At 40.4% G+C, this 20,764-nt stretch overlaps 1 protein-coding gene across 12 annotated transcripts in view; it reads right to left on the bottom strand.

Annotated features, from left to right (window-relative positions):
- Positions 1-20,764, bottom strand: part of agrn (agrin) — a 253,929-nt gene that overhangs the window by 160,976 nt on the left and 72,189 nt on the right. For 5 of the 12 annotated variants that reach the window (XR_014538003.1, XR_014538004.1, XR_014538005.1 and 2 more), the window contains exon 1: positions 1,915-3,578. The exons of the other annotated variants lie outside the window; for them this stretch is intronic. Coding sequence is in view for 2 of the 5 variants with exons in the window: in XM_083569685.1 (XP_083425811.1) it covers positions 1,915-2,077 (163 nt within the window). In the remaining 3 variants the exon portion in view is untranslated. Of the gene's footprint in view, positions 1-1,914; positions 3,579-20,764 lie in introns of those variants that run through there. 12 annotated transcript variants of the gene reach the window in all.

Below are 20,764 nucleotides of genomic sequence, written 5' to 3'. Positions count from 1 at the left end.
CATGGGCATCACTAAAAGAGCATCGTTTCTTTTAGAGTGACACTTCTAAAAAATAAAAAAATAAAAAAATAATGAAGAAAAAAAAAACCTACAAAAATACACACATACACAGAAAGAGAGAGAGAGAAAGATAATAAATATTCCCAACATGATTCATATGTAAATCTCATGAGATGAGATTCCTTTCTCTTCATCTTGTACGTAGCTCCATTTTCATTTCCTCTATCCAGAGCCATGACATTTAAATTCACATTTATATGTCTTGCACGTGATTGTAAACGTGTGACGCGCACGTGTGTGTGTGTGTGTGTTCTCAATGGAAGCTTCAGGTCTATGATTGCAAACAGATGCATTTTTTTTGCGACTGCGAAATAAAATAAAAATGACTTCAGGTCCGACAAGCTTTTCAGAAGAGTTGGGTCTTCACCTGTCGCTTGAAGATAGCCAGTGACTCTGCTGATCGGACATCTAGGGGAACTTCATTCCACCACCTCAGTGCCAGAACAGAAAAGAACCTTGAAATATACATACGTCTTACCCAGAGAGAAGGTGGGACCAGTGCTGGAGGATCTCAAGCAACATGGTGCTGTAATGAGGTCTCTAAGGTAAGAACGTGCTGGTCCATTTTTGGCTTTGAAGGCAAGCATCAGTGTTTTGAAAACGTAGGCACGTTAAAAACAAGTCACGTAGTGGTGTTTTGGATCTTTTGCAGAGGACGGATAGCGATCAGATGTAGACCTGCCAGCAGAGAGTTGCAGTAGTCCAGTCTCGAAATGACAATAGACTGAACAAGCACCTGAGCATCCTGTGTTAATGACCCTCCCATCGCTTCATCATCCCTTTCCCCGAACTCCAAACCTCGGCAAAATGGAACGTACTAACCGCGTTTGTACTTAAATCTAATGCAATCCGGTCTGGGCCAAAATTGGTTCGCTCAGACGACCGGCTTATAAATGAACTTAACAGTTGGAGGCAGAAAAGACAGGGCTCTTTTTTTATTCAAATTGCACAGAAAGGCCTTGTAAGGTCTTTTAATTAAGATCTTAATGTATCGGCATTCTGCTTCCACCGAGTTTCGAGACGATTGAATAGTCGGAGGATGTTAATGGCCCACGGAACGAGAGCACGCTCCTGAACAGCTCTCTATTTTCTTGCGTTCTATCTGATTTTTATCACTTCACCAAGCACATATTAACAGATCAGACATACAGTCTATCCGAACTCAATAGTGCTGTATGTTCCATCAAATCCTGATACGAATGTGTGTAATTAAGAGTCACAATCAGAAAATTTTCATCAGCACCGCTCAGATTCAACGTTAGATGCTGCTGCGGTTTGCTAGAAACGAGGTGGGGGGAGAAAGAAAAGCGACGTCTTGAGCTATTCATTCTAACAGATACAGTGAGCGCTGACACTAATGCCAGGCTTTCCTCCACCAAAGGCATTTAATCTACCCACTTTATCCCGCTGTGTAGAGTAAATGCCACCGGCTTGTGGCAAGACAGAATGCCACCGGACCGCTTGTTTAGACAGAAGAACTGAGGCACTTTAGAAGATGAGGCCAGTTTATCTGTGTCATCCTCAATCATCCGAGTTGTCAGGTGCTAGATCGAATTTTTAGGCATTAGGGATTACTTTTCGACTGCCATCGATCCTTATTGAGCCATCCATCCATCAAGATAGCTCTGCCTTTGAACAGCACTCTGATAAATGGTCCATTACACATACTACACAAACACACACACACACACACACACACACACACACACACAAACATAAGCACAGCAACATAAAATGACAGATTTCTTTCAGCTTCCTACAGGGAGTTTTGCAATACAAAAATCCATCACGCTGCCTCACACACATACCCTCCGACACACACACACAGACACACACAGATTATGAGTGACCTACAGTTATTGAGAAAGAGAAGCACAGCGAAGCCCAGTGTGGATGTTGCCAGCAGTATGAGACAGATGTTACAGGGGATCATAAAGTAGCGCACCACCAGTGAGACTTTGTGTTGGTACATGCGGTCCCGCTCCGGCCGCGGCGTCGGGTAGTGACAGCTGGTCATACTCCAGTCCACGCTTCCCCCTAAGTACGCCACTCTGAGAATGTAAAGGACACCTCAGGGGCCAGAAAAAAAAAACAAATTAAACCCTCAGCTTGAAACGCTGCACCCTGAGAAACACAGATCCAAAGATTTGGGTGTGCTTGGACAAAATATGGCATTCATAAAAGTGAAGAAAACGGGACATTTTTTTAGGAATCCTGATGATATCCGGAAAGGGGACAGGGTGCACGCGGGTCGTGTTCCTACGGCCAGTGAACTCTGTGCAAACTCTCCATGTTGTGGAATGTTACAGATCTGGACATGTCAACACGTGTGCACTTTGTACTTTATATCCAGAAAGTACGTAAAAACAAAGCTGAGCCAATCAGAAATCAAGTCTTAATCCTTTTCATCCGAAAAAAAACAACAGAGTAAAACACACTCCTCGGCTCGCCGTCACCTCACTGTCTTGGTGCCAGGATGATCTCTGGGAGCACGTGTTAGTTACCGAGTGTACAAGCTGGACACTGGCAGCTGCAGCCTTCAGCCATCGCTCCACACACTCGCACACACACATACAGTCCAACGCACACACCCACCAGCACTCGGAGCAGGAGTGCAGCTGGTCCTCAAGGCAGAGCCCGACTCCGAGCAGCTGATGCTGAACAGAACACGCCTGGCAGTTATGAAAAAGAACAAGCACTCAACAGAAAAAAAGAAAAAAAAATACGCTCTTTCTTAGTCTTCCATGTTGTCTTGTTTTCTGCTTTATTAAAAAATACCCCTTTGCTTCTTCCTTAGTAGAAGAAGCAGCTCCTTGTTTCTCCTCACTCCCTGTTCCACTCCAGCTCCCGCTTTCAGAATGATCTCCAGCTCTTGATTTCGTGCTTCGTCGATCCTCAGACGGAAAAAAAAAAGAGAAGCATTCACCACCAGTCAAAGCAACTGCTTCGACAGGCACTATTCATGTCAGAGATTCCCCCCGGCATCAGCACACGCACAGCATTCAGCCAGCGCAGCTCATGCACAGCAAGACGCGAGAGCTACGAGAAGCCAGAGATGCCGGAGCCATCTATCCGAGCGAAGAGTTAAGCCGAAAGAAGAAGAAGATGAAAAAAAAAATGAGAGGACACACCAGATGAGGTGACTTCACCGGTCGTCGGATATTCCAAGTTTTTGTGTTGAGAGCGCTCACGACGCTCTCCCCGCCTCTACTGGAGAAGACCGTGAGTGGGGGAGCGCACGGACCTCTAACAAAAGAGGAGGGAGGGGGAAAAGGGAGGAGGAAAAAACGGGAGAGAATAAAAAGCTTTTGGGAATACTTAGGAAGGGTTTTTTCCCTTTTTTTTATCAGGGGGGAGGTCAACAGGCAAAAAGACAAAGAAGCAACCAGGCCAAACAAATGTCAAGTCTTTTCAGGGTTCAGCTGATTTAAAGAGCACCAAGTGTCAAAGACTGAGAGAAAAATCAGTGTGTTTTGTGTGTGTGTGTGTGTGTTTTCTTGCGCAGTTTTCAGGTGGATACCAGATCGGCAACTAGTACAAATTAGGGGGTAAGGAAAGAAAACAATTGTAATACGCAAACAAAATCAGCCGAGAAAAACATCTTTAATTAGATTCCAACGATTTCAGTGATTCATGTACTCGTGACACTTGGCCACATGCTTGTTCATGTGTCATGCTGGGAGAAAAGGAGACGAAAAAAAAAAGAAGAAGATGAAGAAGAAGAAACATGAATATTTATCAGGCAACTAATCAGGAGAAAATGTGGAGAAAATCATTTCACGAGATGCTCTGCGAATGTATATTTTATGAGCTAAATAACGAGGTCAACATAAAATATAAAGCATGATAATAATGATAAGAAAGAAAAAAAAAAACGCCCACCCATCAACGCATACAGACACCACAGTGACTGTTCATCTGCACTAATATGCCGGTATATTCTATCAATTATTTATGCTCACTTTTCCTCCCCCACTCCACCCAGAGCCACACAGCCTTTCAAGCACACACACACACACACACACACACACACACACACACACACACACACACACACACACAAAATCTCTCAGGGTCCTGATCTGTTTCACATCTGAGGTCATTTTTCTCTTCGGACACGGCCTTTTCATCGACTCAAGAATCCCTCAGGGATGGAGACAAGCTTCCGCTGTACCTACCACAGAACATAGGCTCCGGCAGGCCTCCAGCAACAGGGCTGTGAGTTCACCCACCAGCTGGAGCCCAAAAAAACACCGGCTGCACCATCCATCTCTGTTCAAGCTGACACGCAAACTAAGGAGCGTGCAGAGCGAGGAAAATGGCCATATTGTGACATTTAGTGAAATTTTTAAAAAGTGAAACTGCTCATCCGCAAGGGGGCGCTATTCCTGCGTGGGCTCCTTCAGGACACAAATCAGCTGTCTCATTTAAGTTCAAAGCTCTCTGTAATGCATCTTTAATGTGCATGGTATCTCAGAAGGTTAACATCTCTCTCAGCACACTCTCAGCTGGCAACTTCCATTACGGAGCTAGCGAAGAGCGCTGCCTGCTTCCTGCTCTAGCAAGACAGCCTCGAGATCGCCCTTCTCCGTTTCTCGCGCTCATCTTAACTCATCTCATCTCATCTTATTCCATCCCATCCCATCCCATCACTTTGTGTCCCTGGCATGATGCATGTCCCTGTTTCCAGGGGCGACAGGAGAGGGACGGCGACACATATCGGTCCACGTCCTTCAGATCAAAACCAAAGCAGGGAAAAAAGACGGACTTCTGGGATGGGATCAAACAGAAGAGAGAATACACTCTAAAAAAAAAAAACGGTCTTGATCAGAGAAAGCTGGTTTATTAACACCCAGTGAGCAGGAGTCCAGTTATCAACAACCCAAATCTGTTTCAGCTGCTACTTATTATTCAAAGCACTACATTTAAAATGCAAGGCAGATCTTTGTGCATATATCTGAACTGTAAAGTGAAACATGAGCGTTCGGTTTGCATGTGATATGCTTCATATACATTTGAAGCTGTTGCACACACTCACTATTCCCACATATGCTCAATATTGGCAATACTGAAGGAGCAGCGTGTACTATTGCATTGCATTGCTTTTTCATTTCTTTATTTTAAGCTTTTCAGGGCCAGAAAATAGAAGCACAACTCGACTCGTCATTAAAAGGTGTGTATTGATTAAAAAAACCATGTAGGGAATAAAGCATGGTGGAAATATCATCATGCGTTAATTATTTTAATCTAAGGTTTATAGTTCCTGTTATTACTTACTTTATAGCAGCTACAAACACTTTTCTTTTATTCTCTCTAAGCCACACAGTCTAAGAAACTTCAATGGCATTTGCCCTGAAGACTTTTCCATAGCGGAAAACCTACTGAGTGTTTGGAGACTTTGAATGCTGACTTTGGAGCCTCCTTCCAGAAATCTTTAAATAAACAAAACGTTTTCTCATTTCCCATTCCATTTTTTTTGTTGTAAATAACCCGTATTCAAATCCAAATCACAATTAACACATTGTTGCTATAGATACAATAGCCTATAAGAAAGCATTAACATACACAAGAAATCCACTGAGCAGAGATGGGCAAGCTGGCAGAGCTGCTGTTAGGGAAAATAAATCAACACCTTCTGACCAATCAGGATCAAGAGGATTTAAATTTATGGCATTTGGCAAAAAACCTTTAAACCTTTGATTTGAACTCATGAACTTTGGATCCAAAGCCCAATGCCTTATTTACTAAGCCATTACCTCCCTGTATTTCCAATTACAGTACTTCATTTATACATAATTGCTGGGTGAGGTTGGCGTTTAGTGACAAACACTATTATTTTGTAATCAGAAATAAAAAAGATAAATAAAAAATCTAATTAGGAAAAAAAATATTGCAATTAGAAATTTTATGTCAACATTTAAATTTTGTACTAAGAAATAAAATTTAACAAAATAAAATAAATATAATAAAAAAATATATCAAAATATATTCTTGTAATGAGAAATAAATTATGAGTAACACTTACAAAAAAAAAGATTTAACAGAACATCTTTAAATAAAAGGTATAAATTTATGATATAAGGAATAGAGAAGTTTTTTACACTTAATGAATGACAATCTTAGTAGCAGACGCATTTTTTTCGCTCCTGGTCATATCGTATGATCCCAGTGGACATGAGCAGTGACTCATCGTGCAGTCTCTCATCTGACTCCAGAGTCAAAAAAAACCCAGTGGTCTCTTCACAAAGGAAAAAAATAAAAGCCAAAGATGTCAGAAGTTTCACTTGTCTGCAGCTCTCCAGCACAGCAGTTGGCCTGCTTATCTTCTCCACACACTCACACACATATATACACACACACACACACATACACACACACACACACACACACACACACACACACACACACACACACAGAGCCCATCAAATAAATTAGGCCACTTTGATTACAAGCAGATTTCCTAACTACTCAACTCATTACACCAACCCTGCTCAGGCTGACAAATCTGACAGACAAAGACATGGAAGGAGGAGATGATGGAGAGAGGAAGGGAGGGGGAGCGGCATAATCTCCACAAGAATTAGCTCAGCGTACCTCCAGCCAGACGTTGCTCCAGCTGGAAACTCCTTACTTCACTGCTTTGTCACGCAGCTTACAAGAGCAGCTAGAAAAGCCACAAAAGTGAAAAAAAAGCTGAAAGATTTTTCCTTTATCACTTCTTTCTCTACTAATTATTTCATATCAAGACATGACAACCGTTGTAAAAACACAGATGCTGTCTGGACAGTAGTTAGTAAGCATCGACTAATTTATTAGTTCATTTTATCGTTCAAGGAAACGAAAGTAATGTTAAAATCTCAACCCCTCAGATTTGTGTGGGGGTTTTGCTGTTAATTTTATTATCCACAATTCACACCAACTTCTGAAAACTTAGTTGGCCAGTTTGCCTCATCAACAGCACTCGCAGAAAACTGGCAAGCTAGGATGTGCTATTGGCGATCCGAAAAATATTCAACTTCTCTGGCATAAGACAGAAAAAGAAAGAGAGAAAGAGAGATTAATTGAGTTGTTGCTGTAGCATTTTCATTTGTGTGTGTGTGTGTGTGTGTGTGTGTGTGTGTGTGTGTGTGTGTGTGTGTGTGTGTGTCTGTGTGTGTGTGTGTGTGTGCGTCTGTGCAAACAAAGATATAAGCTGCCCTCTTTATACAATTCATCACATTTTGTTGATAAATCCTGGAACGCCATCACTGATTATCTTGTTTCCCGTATTTCGGATTTAAATCCTGTGAAAAGCCCGAAGTGCAAATTGTTTAAAAAGTTTTCATTATTCAGACATTTTGAACTAATATTTGATGACGTTACTTATTAAAAGCATCCATTCCGCAAGCGTTTTCAATTTTAGCTGTTGTGTACCAAGTTCTAAAGCGACACATTTTATAAGCTATGGTTCTTTCAAAATGCAAGGCCGTGCCATGTATTTCATCCTCATCTGGGTGGCAACGAATGTCAATTTATTACATTTACATCATAACAAAATGAAAAAGAAAGCAGCAAAAAAAAAAAGTTTAAGTTAAAAGTTAAATAAAGTTTTTAAAAAATGAAAGGAGTCTCCAGTGTCAGTGTTTCCTAACAGTAAGTCAGGTTTGTTTTCTCAGTCATGTGACGTGCTGCGCTTTTTCCTCTTTTACATCAAGACAGAGAATACAGGAGAGGCCTGTGGGCAAATTAATGGTGCATGAGACACGGTGCGTCTTGTATTCATTCTGTAATATTAAATGTAACTGTAAAGAGTTAAAAAGGATGATGGGTTTTTTATAATAAAAAAATGAATAATTGCAATCTTCAGCAAATGATTGTGGTATAAATGGAATAACTTATAATAACCACTCGACATGAGTTCGACTTCGGCCGGCTTTGTGTTGAGCTTACAAAAAAACGGCACACTCCATGGAATATTATTCCTTCATTTCTTTGACATATTATTGTCAATGTTAAATATTACAGAAGATCATAATTCAGATTGTTAAGAAGACAGATCCACTTGACACGAGCACGTGTTCAGTTATAATTAGGGTTTAATTGATTTTCCTAACACTTCAATTCACAGGATTCCATAATCATCATGGAAGCCACTTTGACCAAACTAAGTCAAATTAATAAGTTATTAAGCTAAAACACAGCTCTTTAACACTGATTTTCTTATTCACAAGTTGCATGCGTATAATCCCAAACTGATACCCACCATTGCTATAAATGTGGACATAAGCTGCATGGCTGGCTTAAAATATCTTCCAAATCGTATGCTGGATTCTGTCCTGTTTATCAGAGACACGAAGCAAGATGCAAGATTCCTGGATCGTCCCTGTTATCCTATTCCAAAAGGTCTGTAGGTAAAAATGTTCATTCTGTGCATTATCCACTTTCATGCTTGTCAGAGCCGATTACCCCTGAATCCTCTGTTCTATCATGAAAAAAAAAAAACTCCTGAAAATTCTCCTTGATATGTCAGCAATGAGCCACCATTCAGGCTTCACCTATAACCCAGTTCGCATTTGGAACCAACTCCATATTGATTTTGATAGCGGACAGTCATTGGCACTCAGTACAGGCACTTTGAGACAGATGGACCTCCCTGTGGACATAAATTGGGTGCAATCGAAACTGCATCCTGCATCCTCTACTTTCCCCAGAATGGCCCGCAGGTGTGCACCTGCCTCCAAAAAGAGGGGGAGGAGAGGAAAAAAAATCCACAGCTGGATCCTCTGTCCTAGATGGAGTGGTTCATTATTCCTATGCCCAGGAGCCACCTGTTCGGGGTGTAGAGCGGCATGGCTGCCGTTGGCCGTTGGTCAGAGTGGGGCTGTGAGAACGTGCCAAGTGCTGGGTATTAATAAAGACAGATCCAGCAACCATAACTTTGCTGCTTTCCCTCGCTGCGTCTGTCAGTCGCTCCATCCCTCTCTCCATAACAACTGTAATGATTGCTGCATTTAACTCTCTTCACACGCCAGCGCCCCTGCTGTTTGTTCATTCTTTATTTTGATTCTATTAAGCACTGCTTTCTTTAATAGCTCTTGTGGAGAGGGTGGAGGGGTTCGGGCTGCAATTTAAGCTCACCACTGCAGGCTGATCGCCAATGCTGAGAGCTCGGAGTGAGCGTGTATACACACACACCGTGCTCGACAGGTGCCTTCATTATGCCTGGCACCCATGTCAGACAGGAGTGATGTAAATGCAGGTGGCATGCTTGTGTTTCAAAGAACTGGACAAGCATCAGAATCCGGCTAAGGTTATCACAATGAGATGGAGACTGACTAGAAGTCTCATGAATAGTCAGAGCGACTGACTGGTGTCATACTTTAGAATGACTTGCAGAGTACATGTGTCTTTCCAACATTTCTTCATACCATTTCAATGTGTTCTATGCAAACGAGCAAAATAACGATTTAATCTCTATAAACAACCTCTATTCATGTTTACTCTGATTGCATTCAATTTCCAGATTTAACACTGACGTACAATAAACTCGAACATTTGCAGTCAGTGAGTGTAAGAGATAACCGAGCGCTTGGATATAACAGGCATGACTTCGAAGCCCTGCCCCCTTCTCGTTAATCTCACATGGTCCATGTGTCCTCGCTTTCTTTCAAAGTAAATGGAGAACATTCTTCTTTCATTAATGTGATGAATTATATACAGTGCAATGCCATATATAGTGGTATAGTAATAACAGTTAACTACATTTATCAGGAATGCCAGTGAAATATTTTCTGTAAAAATGGTCAGAAATGATCAACAGGCATATTTTGGTGACCAGATAAGGAAGTGCTATCTAATCTAACGAAATCTGTGACTTTAACATACACAGCGACCCGCAACTTGAGACTATTTATTTTAAGTGAGCATAAGCAACAGCAGACGATGATGATTAAATGTGGGTGTGTCCAGTGCATGCAAATATCTATGCAAATTTGGAGTGACTTGGTGTTGCGAATACCAATGGTAGTGAAGACAAGAGAGTGCATGTGATTCAGGACAGAGCAACTCCTTCATCTTGTTTGATATGACACATATGCAGTATATGTATTTATCAGTAAGAACACTGATTTGTTTTGTTTTTAATTTTTAGAATGCTAGGTGTGCCAACAAGTGATAAATGTTACTATGGCAACCAGTAGCAGGAACTGGCGACTTCATAATACAACCATGTACGGTGTTAAAAATCGCTCAATGTGTGAAAAAAAGCATTTCGGAAACAAGCAAGTAGATGATGAGGATCATCATTATCATCAACAACATCCTTTTCTAACATAGTGTCTAATGTATATCATAATCTTCACATCATTTAAAAAAAAATTTGCAAGTTAGTTTTGAGCTGTGATGTTCAGTCCTGGCAATGCAGGAAAAAAAAACGTGATCTTAGTCTTATCTTGATCTTTTTCCCCCGCAAGCTAACACACTGTGCATATGGTGCTCGCAGGTGAGATTATATGACAACTTTGTGGTGAGTTATTTTGCCCAGTGTCAGTGTTGTCACAATATACAAAGATCTACATCTATTAATGCTAATTATCTGCCTTACTAAACAAACAAACAAAAAAAACCCAATGCAATTAATTCAGAATTTGCACTAGAGTTCTAGGTGCTTAAACAAAGAGATTTTTCTCTTTTTTTTAGAATGATTTTCAAATGAGCAAATACAAATATCACATCATATAGTCTGCTTAGCTGCTTTCCAGGGTCCTGGACTGTCTGTCAATGCCTTGATTTAGAGATAAATGCTAGTCTCTCACTTTTGTCCATTTATCCTCTAATGTAGAGAAATAAATAATTTATTTCATTCCACTAGTATCAATAGCATTACATAAATTCACTTCAAGCAATCAAGCACAGCATAAATGAAAGATAGGTCTAGAGGTGATGTGGATCAGAAAACATGAATGCATTATATATCAGTAAACGGTCTAATAGGCCAAATGAAAACTATCCCTCCTACGGTTTAAGCGAGAAAAAAAAATCCAGGAGACGAAACGGCATAGCGATTATTGGTAGTGGTACTTCAACCCAGCACAAATTTTATTTTTATTATTTTGCAGTTCGTAGTCCTCTCTCTCTCTCTATACCCACACTCACGACTAAGTCTCTTCTTTTATCAAAGCTGACAGTGACAGGCTATTATATGCAGGGAACATTTTATTTGCATTTACAGTAATGAACTCTTTCTCTTGCTCTTTCTCTCTCTCTTTTAAGCTTTCATTTTCCCTCTCCTTTAGCCATTCACTTGCATAACGCATTCTCTGTCCTGGCAGATCCTCTAGGATAGAGGGCAAAAGGCAGTCTTAATTGGCACACATCGTCATCTTTTCACCAAGCTTTTCATAGAATAAAACTTCAAACTTTTTTTTTTTTTTTTTTTTTAAGATTTCAAATGAAGAGCCTTTTGCGTAGCGCCTTGCATAAAGAAGTCTTTTCAAGTCTTTTGCATCAATCAGACGTATTTCAAAGATGCTCATCAAATATGGGCAAAGTTTTATGCAGCTGTATAGCTGCAATCAGGCAAAGGGTCTTGGGTAAATTGAGAATGAAGATTGGAAAATGGTAAAGGCCATTGGTTTTGCAACAATTACTGTGGGGAACAAAAACGGCACAGGCACAGCCGGAGTGTTATGGCTCGTGTTGTCACAGGTGTTCTGCAGATGAATGAAAATAGCCTTGTTCCATCAACTCAAACAAGATGTTAGTGCCTAGAGAAGAACCAGAGCCAGCAACCCAGGAAGACAGCAACAGAGTCCTCTAATTTTAAGAACAGAATGCCTACTCTCTTTCCTTTCTCAGTTCCCAAAAAAACAAAAAAATCCTCTCAACTGCTTAAATATGCCTGGAAAAGCACTAAACTCAGAAGAAAGGTTTATTGTTGATACTGTGAGGTTTCTGCAAGTTTTATGAAGATACCCTTCTGCACAGTGAAATGAAAGCACCCACAGGACAAGGGTGATGCCAGCAAGCTTTCTGAGGGATGCTTGAAACAAACCTGTGATATTTCTGGTGTTTTGGCATGCAGACCATATCAGTCTGAGCAGTCTGTCTCCCCTATTCAGTCATCTGTTACAGCTAACCGGGTCTTCAAATCCCAGAAGACCCAGACGCAATATAAAAGAGCTTTTTCTTTTTCACTACCAAAGTTGTCTACCCCATTGCTTCAGATACAGAGTGATGAATCCAATTCAGCGACCTAAGGCCAAGTGCTGTTGCTTTTTCAGCCCAGCAGCAAATGACTAACAGCAATCTGTGTAATCTCTGTAATTTTACTACATTGGAAAGGGAAAACAGCCCGGGCCCTCAGTTATACCATTACACTCCCCTGAGTGTGACAACTAAGAGAAAACAACACCTATTTTCAAAAAACTATGCGCGGTCACTAATGGGGGAAAAGAATCTGCATGTTAAGTGAGACTGCCTGGTGAGATGCCGAGCAATGGTTATAACTCAGCTGCAAACCATTCTTCATCTTTCTCTTTTTTGGCATTCAAAAGAGAGAGAGAGAGAGAGAGAGAGAGAGAGAGAGAGAGAGAGAGAGAGAGAGAGAGAGAGAGAGAGAGAGAGATGCTATTCATTCGTTTGGGAGAAAAATCCAAAAATGCACCAAGACTAAGAGACTAAGTGACTCCTTGTCACTTGGGAGAGAAAAATAAGAGGAAGAAAAAAAGCATCAGCTTCTGAATGCTGCTCAGTAGAGTTAAGTGCCCTGGATAAACGTGACGGCTAGCTCATCTATAATTCACTCTGACAGTGATAAATGAAGCAAATGAAGAGACAGAACAAAAATAACGACATGCTCAGTTTGGGCAAGGACTCTCAGATAGCTGTGGTGAGACAAACGCAGACAGGATTAAGTTCATCAAGGTCGCACATTATTTATGTGATACGTTATTCTCAGGAGTTCCTCAACTTTGTCTCTCTTACAGTGTTACAGCAATGTGAAATGAACTCCAAAATTACTGGCACTTTCGACCAAACAGGTATAAGTAAACCATCAGATATAAATAGCATTAAAACCTGCAGTGAAAAATAACAACAACCAAAAACATGAGTGTTTCCCATCCACCAGCTGGCACAACTCTATCTTACTGCTACCAACCTGGAAGATGTTAGCTTACACATGATGTTGTGAAACAACCACATCTTTCTATTCTGTTCTTTCTGTTCATGCAGCACAGCACACTTGGTGAAAAGGATCATTTGCCCTCTTCCACATACACAAGCAAAAAGACATTCCTGATTGCCAAGTGCTGCTGTAATTGACAGGGAAGACTGATCCTGCAATCTCTCCCACTTCTTTTGTGCCTTAGGGATTCTGACAAGAGGGCAAATGATTTTCTGTCATAGTGAATGTCATTATTCTTTGTGGCTGTTTTGGGGGCCAGTGGTAAATGGATTTTTGTGAAGATTGTTGAAATTATTACGAGATTATCACGAAAATAGTTTGGCTCTACCAAAAATCTTTAAACAAGAAGCTAAAATCCAAATAAACAAAGAAATCGTTGTGGGTCAAGAAACTGATCATGTCCATGTTTGGAACCTCAGAATGCAGAACAGCTTTTTCCAAGGAACTCTGGTCCAAGAAAATCCCACTACACGTCTCTCGTCCCTTTTTAGACTTTAAAGGAAGAGGTTTCATGCAACATTAATTGTAGGGGTTCCATGATTTATTTCTGGTTTTCAATGATATGACCCCACTGAGGATTCTAGCCATATTGGTTGTAAAAGCCCAAATAAACTGTCTTAATATATCCTACTGACACAGGCCCCCATGTGTAACTATTACACTGACTGCAGCTATTGGTGGACTGGTGTTAAATTGTTAACCTCGGCAACCTCCAGCACCACTTCTGCATGACACATAGCAGCAGCTGCAGACGTGCATGGACTTCACAACCCCAGGCCTGTTCAAAGCTGACACTTCCTAGCTGCCTCAATCTCATCCTTCAGATATCAAGCTGGAAGTCAGGACAGGGCTTCCTGCTTCTTCTAACAACACTTCTGACTCTGTGCCTTCAATTTGTTTCTGCCTCCATATGTCTGTGTTTTCCTTTCACAGCTCTGATCAGAAATCAGATTGGGTCTGTACAGGCGTTATGGCAGAAGCTCAATCTGGGCTGCTTTCGCATTTGCAGCTCTTTCACAGTTCTGTGCACACACGGATGGTATACGGAGAGATAAATAGGCTGTTTAAGTGCAGTGGAATTGGACCTGCGCTTCTTTAGACTAAGCCATGAGTTTTAGGTCAAGTACAGTGACTACTATATGGTCCCTACAATACTTCACCGTCATTTGACTTAAAATACACCGTCTTACCTACAGTGTACCTTATTAACACCATTTATTAATTCAGCAGACACAAACAGATTTAGCACATTTATCACAGAGGGTTAAATGCTTTGCTCAAGGGCACAAAAGCAGCTCTATAGATCACAACTTCCACCTGAAAACCACAATTGTATCCTCTTATCTTTATTTTTATTCATTCACTTTATTTCTCCAGACCAATCTCATCATGCATTCGCAATTTACGGCTCATTCTCTCTTCGATTTGTTCCTCCCCTTTTATCACCTTTTTCCTGTCGCAATTGTCCTCTGACAATCTCATCTCAAGTTCAGTCATCTGATCCAGGTCTCAAATCTCTCCTGTTACTCTCACGGGACCCAGCATGGTCATGTGACCCTCTTTGCCAAAGCCACAAGCTACTCCTATATGATGTGGTTCTCTAGAGGGCTTCAGTAACATGATCCCTTACAGAGCCTCACACCTAAAGCACACTATATGATTTCATTACTGTGAGAAAAAAAATGCAGAGATGTAATTCATTGACCAACAAAAGGTAAGAGAAAGGATTGGTATTGATCGGCCAAGCGCTGAACGAGGTCATTAAGCTTATTACATGGCCAAGCGTATAGTGAGTTCAAATGCCTCAGCTTTTTCATTTAGAGCTGTGTTCAACTCTATAACCCCAACGTGTTACTTCAAGATGCAGAGCCTTCCATTTACTGCATCCAGACAAGCAAGGAAATGTTTCTATTTAAAATGTCAGTACGTGTTACAGCTTCTCCTTCAAGAACAAAATGTCACAACACATTAATATTGATACAGGCATTAAATTCAGTATCATTAGTCCAATATTATGCTCATTTACTTGTTTTCATAATAAATATTTCCAAATCAAAATGCCATCGTACAAGGCAAGTAAACTTTGGAATGTAATGAGTATCTTACATGTGAGAGCATGACCACAGGCAATCTTAAACACATTAATTGCTAGCAACACATACCAACAATCCTTATTTCCAAACAGTAATAAAAACCTTAATTCTTTCATATAAAGTCAATCATTTGAGGATTAGTATTGCTATTGGTATCCATGATTACCCCCAAAAAATCCCTAAAAATGCATCTGCCTTCTTTAAAAAAAGGCTTTTCTACTCCATTCCTGAATAACATTTTGTACTAACCAAGACATTTGAGCAAATGATGAGGTGATTAACAATGATTAACGCTGGGGAAAAGAAAACAAATGAATGTGATTGGGGGGATTACATTCTTGAATCCCAAATTAGATGGATAGAGGAAGAAAAAAAAAACAAGCAGAGAATGCTAGAGAAGGCTGAGGAAAACAAGTTTTAGCCAGCTGGGTGAAATCCTCACATCAGATTGGATTTTAGATTTCGCCTGCTAAATTTCATGGGTTCAGACATGCAACCGAACTGCCATCATGTGCTTCAGTGACCGTGTCGGCACACGGATGTGACTTGTTTTCTGTTCGCGATATGAGTTGAGTGACAGGACGACAGAGAGCGAGAGAGATGTTTGTAGTTGGAGGAAAGAAAAAGTTGTGGGCAAGTTGTCTGTATGTAGATCAGTTGATCCGGAGGTCCACAAGGGGATAGCTGGAGCAACAGGAACAGCATATAGATGACTACCAAGGAGTCGAAGAAAGAAGAAAGGAGAGAAAAAGAGGGGCCAGGCTCTGGGAATGAAATCTGATTAGCCAGAGAGGAGATGGGAGAGAGAGAGGGAGTAATAGTATTGCGGTAAATTATTGAAAAAGACAGCAGATTGGAACGGTAAAAGCATAGGTAGGGGATGCAACTGGAAAATACCAACAGAGTGATGGTAAATGAGGAAAAAGGCCCAAATGAGAGAGGATCATGGTTGAAAATTCCGTGCAAAATTGAGTATAAGGGTGTACAAAAGGAAAAAATGAGTTGCATCGTCATCAGCCACAGCTGCTTTGTTGACCATAAAAGTATCTTTGTGTGTCTGTGTATATCATGCGAAAGCCCAGGGGGAACAGTCATTCTCCAATTGTACAGGCTGACCACAGTCTGTGGAGCCCAGTGAGGATACATCTCAAGGCGGGTCTGGACGAGCCAAAATCAATCATCGACCAGGCTCACAACGCCAGAGGATGAGAACGAGAGATAGAGACAGAGCTAGGGTTTGATCCAGACAGAGGAAGGACATGGTGTGAGCAGGCACCACTGGGACAGCTTTTCTCCACTGGTAGGAGTCGTTGAACTGCCAGGTGTTGGCACTGGGTTCATGCAGCTGCCTCTAAGGCTGACAACGATGAGGACGTGAATTGTATCCTGAGCGCTGAACAAGCCAAATGCACAGGCATCTCAGACCTGACTGTTCCTCTATTGTTTTTCTCGGCCATGTTTCATAAACATAACTCGCCTTCGCCTTACTCAAAAATCATCTTGATTCCCTCCTCCCTTTCTCTGACAAAAAAAGACCTGCTCCGTCTAGCATGTTTCATCCCTGAACCCCTCCCACATCTCTCACGTATCGTTTTCACTTCTATCGATCAAATCTCTAATTGTTAGCTCGAGCGAGTGACAGCAGTGGACGCTGGAAATCGAGATAAAAATCGAGGGCAGGAATGAAAGAAAATATCAAAATGAACTCATCCCGCTGAGGAACTTGGCACTTTGGCCTGGGTTATTGTCTTGGAAGAAGCTGGGGGCTTGGAATAATTCAGTGGGAAATCAATTTTCATCGGGCCGTTCGTACATAATGGAGGTGATGGACTGTGGAAGAGAGGTTCGACCTCGTTTGCTTTCGGCTCCAGCCGAGCTTTTTGTTTCACTTATCCTTCATTTGCCATTTCCCTCAGTTTTTTTATGGTCATACAAGCAATTTTTGGTCCAGTGATCAAAGAGTCTATTAATATGGAGTCTTAAACTGCATTTTCACTTACAATGCCATAGGATGACAATAGCTTGGCTGAACAATAAAAAAGGGAGCTTGAGAAGTGTGAAGTAGAACACTGTAAGATAGAGACATATTTCAAAAGGAACAGTCTATGGGAGACCATGAGATGATGAGTGATCACAGCTTAATTTCTGACCAGAGGCTATAGACAAGGCAGGGCACACTGTCAGATTAAGCCTTCAAGTATGATCAATATGGCTGTAAGAATACTTGAATTTCCTCAAACTGAAGCCATATGAAAGAGCAATTGCAGGCTTTATAGACAAATAAGACAGAAATGAATAATGCTTTTCAGTTTTTATAGGAATAAATATAAAGCTCCACCCAGACATAGGCATTACAATAAGACAGTTTTTGTCATTTAAGTAAGAAACAAAACATAATAAGAAATAGGATATATAAAAAAAAAAATTACATTTTGGTGTTGCAATTTGTTTTGGACATTCCGCCCTTGACACTGATTATTCTTCTATAACTGCACATCAAAAAGTGTTTTATTCCCGTTATACCACACAAATTTAATTCTTTACCTCTTCAGAGTTTTACCTTTACCTTCACCTTTAGCTTTACCTCTTCAGCTTCACCTCTGACTGCAAAGCACTGATACTAGAGGCTCCTTTCAAAACCGCTAAACAAATGACTTCTTATAGATAGTCATTATATATTCATTCAAAAATACAAAAATATTTCATGTGTAAGTTTATCCTTTACAGCAGAAACAAATACGATCCTCACAGCTGAAACTGCCTGAGCAGTACTGTAACAGAAAGTAACCAACACCTTCCGACCAATCCGATTTGAGCATTCAACAGCATTGTGGTATTACGAATTTTGAAAGCAGTGTTTTGTGAATTCGATGTTCATCATTTTGGCAGGTAAAACCTAAAACCTCCATTATCCATAATCACGCAACAAAGAACCTTAATAAGGTTTATCGCATGTGTAAATTCTAGCACAGTTTTACATCAGGTTATATTCAACTGTCACATTTCACCAGCATTTATTTCACTTTCTTCACACTTTGAAAAACATGTGTCAAAGTGTCAATTAAAACCTACAGGTCCCTTTTGAGGAAATAGTGACATACATTATGAGCTTAGCTTGCTTTTTATTGTTCACAGTCCCACTAAGCTGGTGGTTATTGTGCACAATTACACATATTTTCCTAAATATTCTGGCTTGTGTGACATGTTTGCACCGATCGAAGCCGTAATGTGGCCGTGCAATTAGGCTCTACCAGGCTAACACGATGTGACATCGGCTTAGAGTCAGGCGTTTCTTTAATTCTGACACATAAAAGAAGTGAGAGATGACCGGTTGCAGCCGAGCTGAAGCAAAGCAAAAGCAAAGCAGAAGCGGGGATGTAATTATTTCAGGCATTTGTTGTAGCTAATATGTAAAGAGCTCCAAAAAAATTGTAGGATAATAAAGGATTTGAAAATATTAAGCCATAAAGATTTTAAACCTTGATATATTCAGTGGAAACAGATTTATATTCACAACATCAAACTCATTCCCTACACAAAAGCAGGAAGAGCTTGAGAAGTTTTTTTTTTATCTTGCAGCTTACATTCTGCCAAGTGAACACAATTACAAATTTCAGCTATGTTTATAAAGGTCACAGTTATACCTACATTATACTTACATCACAAGAGCTATATAGAGTCTTTCTCTTGCCAGATTCTCTTTTGCAGTAAATATGACAAATAAATAAATAAATACATACAAAGATACTGTACATACATACATACATACATACATACATACATACATACATACACACATACATACACACATACAAAAGCAGCTTGTCAAGTCTGCTGTCCTGGACATTTTCCTGTATTGGAAATCGTGTTTCAGCTTTTACCTCTGACTGTTGCCAAGCACTATCGCCTGCGAAGGAGTCAAATCCATGTCTCTACTGAAAACTTCGCCATATCAACAATCTGAACTGCTACTACAGAAACAATAACTGAACAAACAACTGAACATAAACGAGTAACTTTTTCCTTTCAGCCGGCCCTACCGTCATTCACGCTCTTACATAAAATGAATAAACACTTTCTGACCAATCAGAATTGAGCATGGTATAATAAGTATGTTTTGTGACCTTCATGGGGGTAGGGTTACTCAGAAAAGCTATGATTAGCTCCGAATAAGACGAACAAACGCTATCCGAGTAAGCCTGCAAGTCAGATATTTTTATCGTTTCATGAATTTTTATATTAGTGGTCCGATATAAAGAAGTTAAAGCATACACAAACCTAAAAGCCGTGTGTCTATATAAACAGTTTTTACTGTTCCATAAAAACAAATTTTGACTAAGACAATATTTATAAGCCTGTCCAACACAGTGACAGATGATCAATCTTACGAGCACAGCTCCTGCTTTGTTAAGCATGTATGTTTCTGCAGTTTCTGCACTAACAGCCACGCTTTATCCGCAGGGCTCGGATAAATAGAAGCCTTACAAGTTTCTCTCGCATAACAACGTTATAAAAATGCGAACAGACAGACAAAGAGAAAAAAAAAGTTGATGCGAGGTCTTGGAATGAGCACAAATCTCTGTCATTACAGCAACCTGATTCTCCTTTTTCGAGAAAATGAACAAGAGAGACTCGCTAGCGATAATAGGCGCAGCCACGCGTTATAGGTTGGGCTAAATGTTTAATGTGTTGTGTTGATGAGTAGCAATCTCCCTTTCATTTCCATTCTTTCTCTTTGCTGCTAAGACAGTCAGTACAGTGCGAGTTCATGCTCAAACACCAATTATAAAGCTACGTGACAGTGCAGCCAATAGCACCAATCACCTCCATCAGTCCCTAACACACACCTCCACCAAAATGAACATAGCAAGCTGTGCACTCTGTTTCTGCCAAAACATCCTGCTTCTTAATGGACAAAACTGCAAAAGCTTTTTTTGCTCTCACTTTTCTCCGTGTCCTTGCCCTTTTAAAAGACGTGCGAAATATAAAGTAATGGCATTTTAATAGGCTTTTCTCGAATTTCCGCAAACGAGCAGCACACGCTGGGCATACAATCATTTAGCCCAGAGCGTGCATAATTGTCAAGAGCATCTGATAATGTCGGCGAGTTATATTTTATTCTATTAAGGATTCGGCGATTGGAATTAACAGTGAAAATCTTTTGTTCAGGTTCAGCTGGAATGTGTTTATCTCAATTAGTGAGAAATAATCAGTTTTGAAATGAGCACCGATTTGCCTCAAGAAGGCAATACACAAAGTACACAGAAATAAAATAATATATGTAAATAATACATCCGTAAACCAAGGCATCTAATTCGCCCTAGCATGGAACGAGTATTTGTGCCGATGACTTTACTTGCAAAAAAGAATTGTGCAAAAGCTGTTTATCTTCTGTGATGCAGCAAAACTAAGATGATTCGTCATGGTTGTGTCTCCATTAGAGTGT

This window comes from Silurus aristotelis, assembly GCF_946808225.1.
Source record: "Silurus aristotelis genome assembly, chromosome: 19".
NCBI classification, from domain to species: domain Eukaryota; kingdom Metazoa; phylum Chordata; class Actinopteri; order Siluriformes; family Siluridae; genus Silurus; species Silurus aristotelis.
The sequence above is the reverse complement of the archived record's forward strand: the minus strand, read 5'-3'. Positions and strand labels throughout refer to the sequence as shown.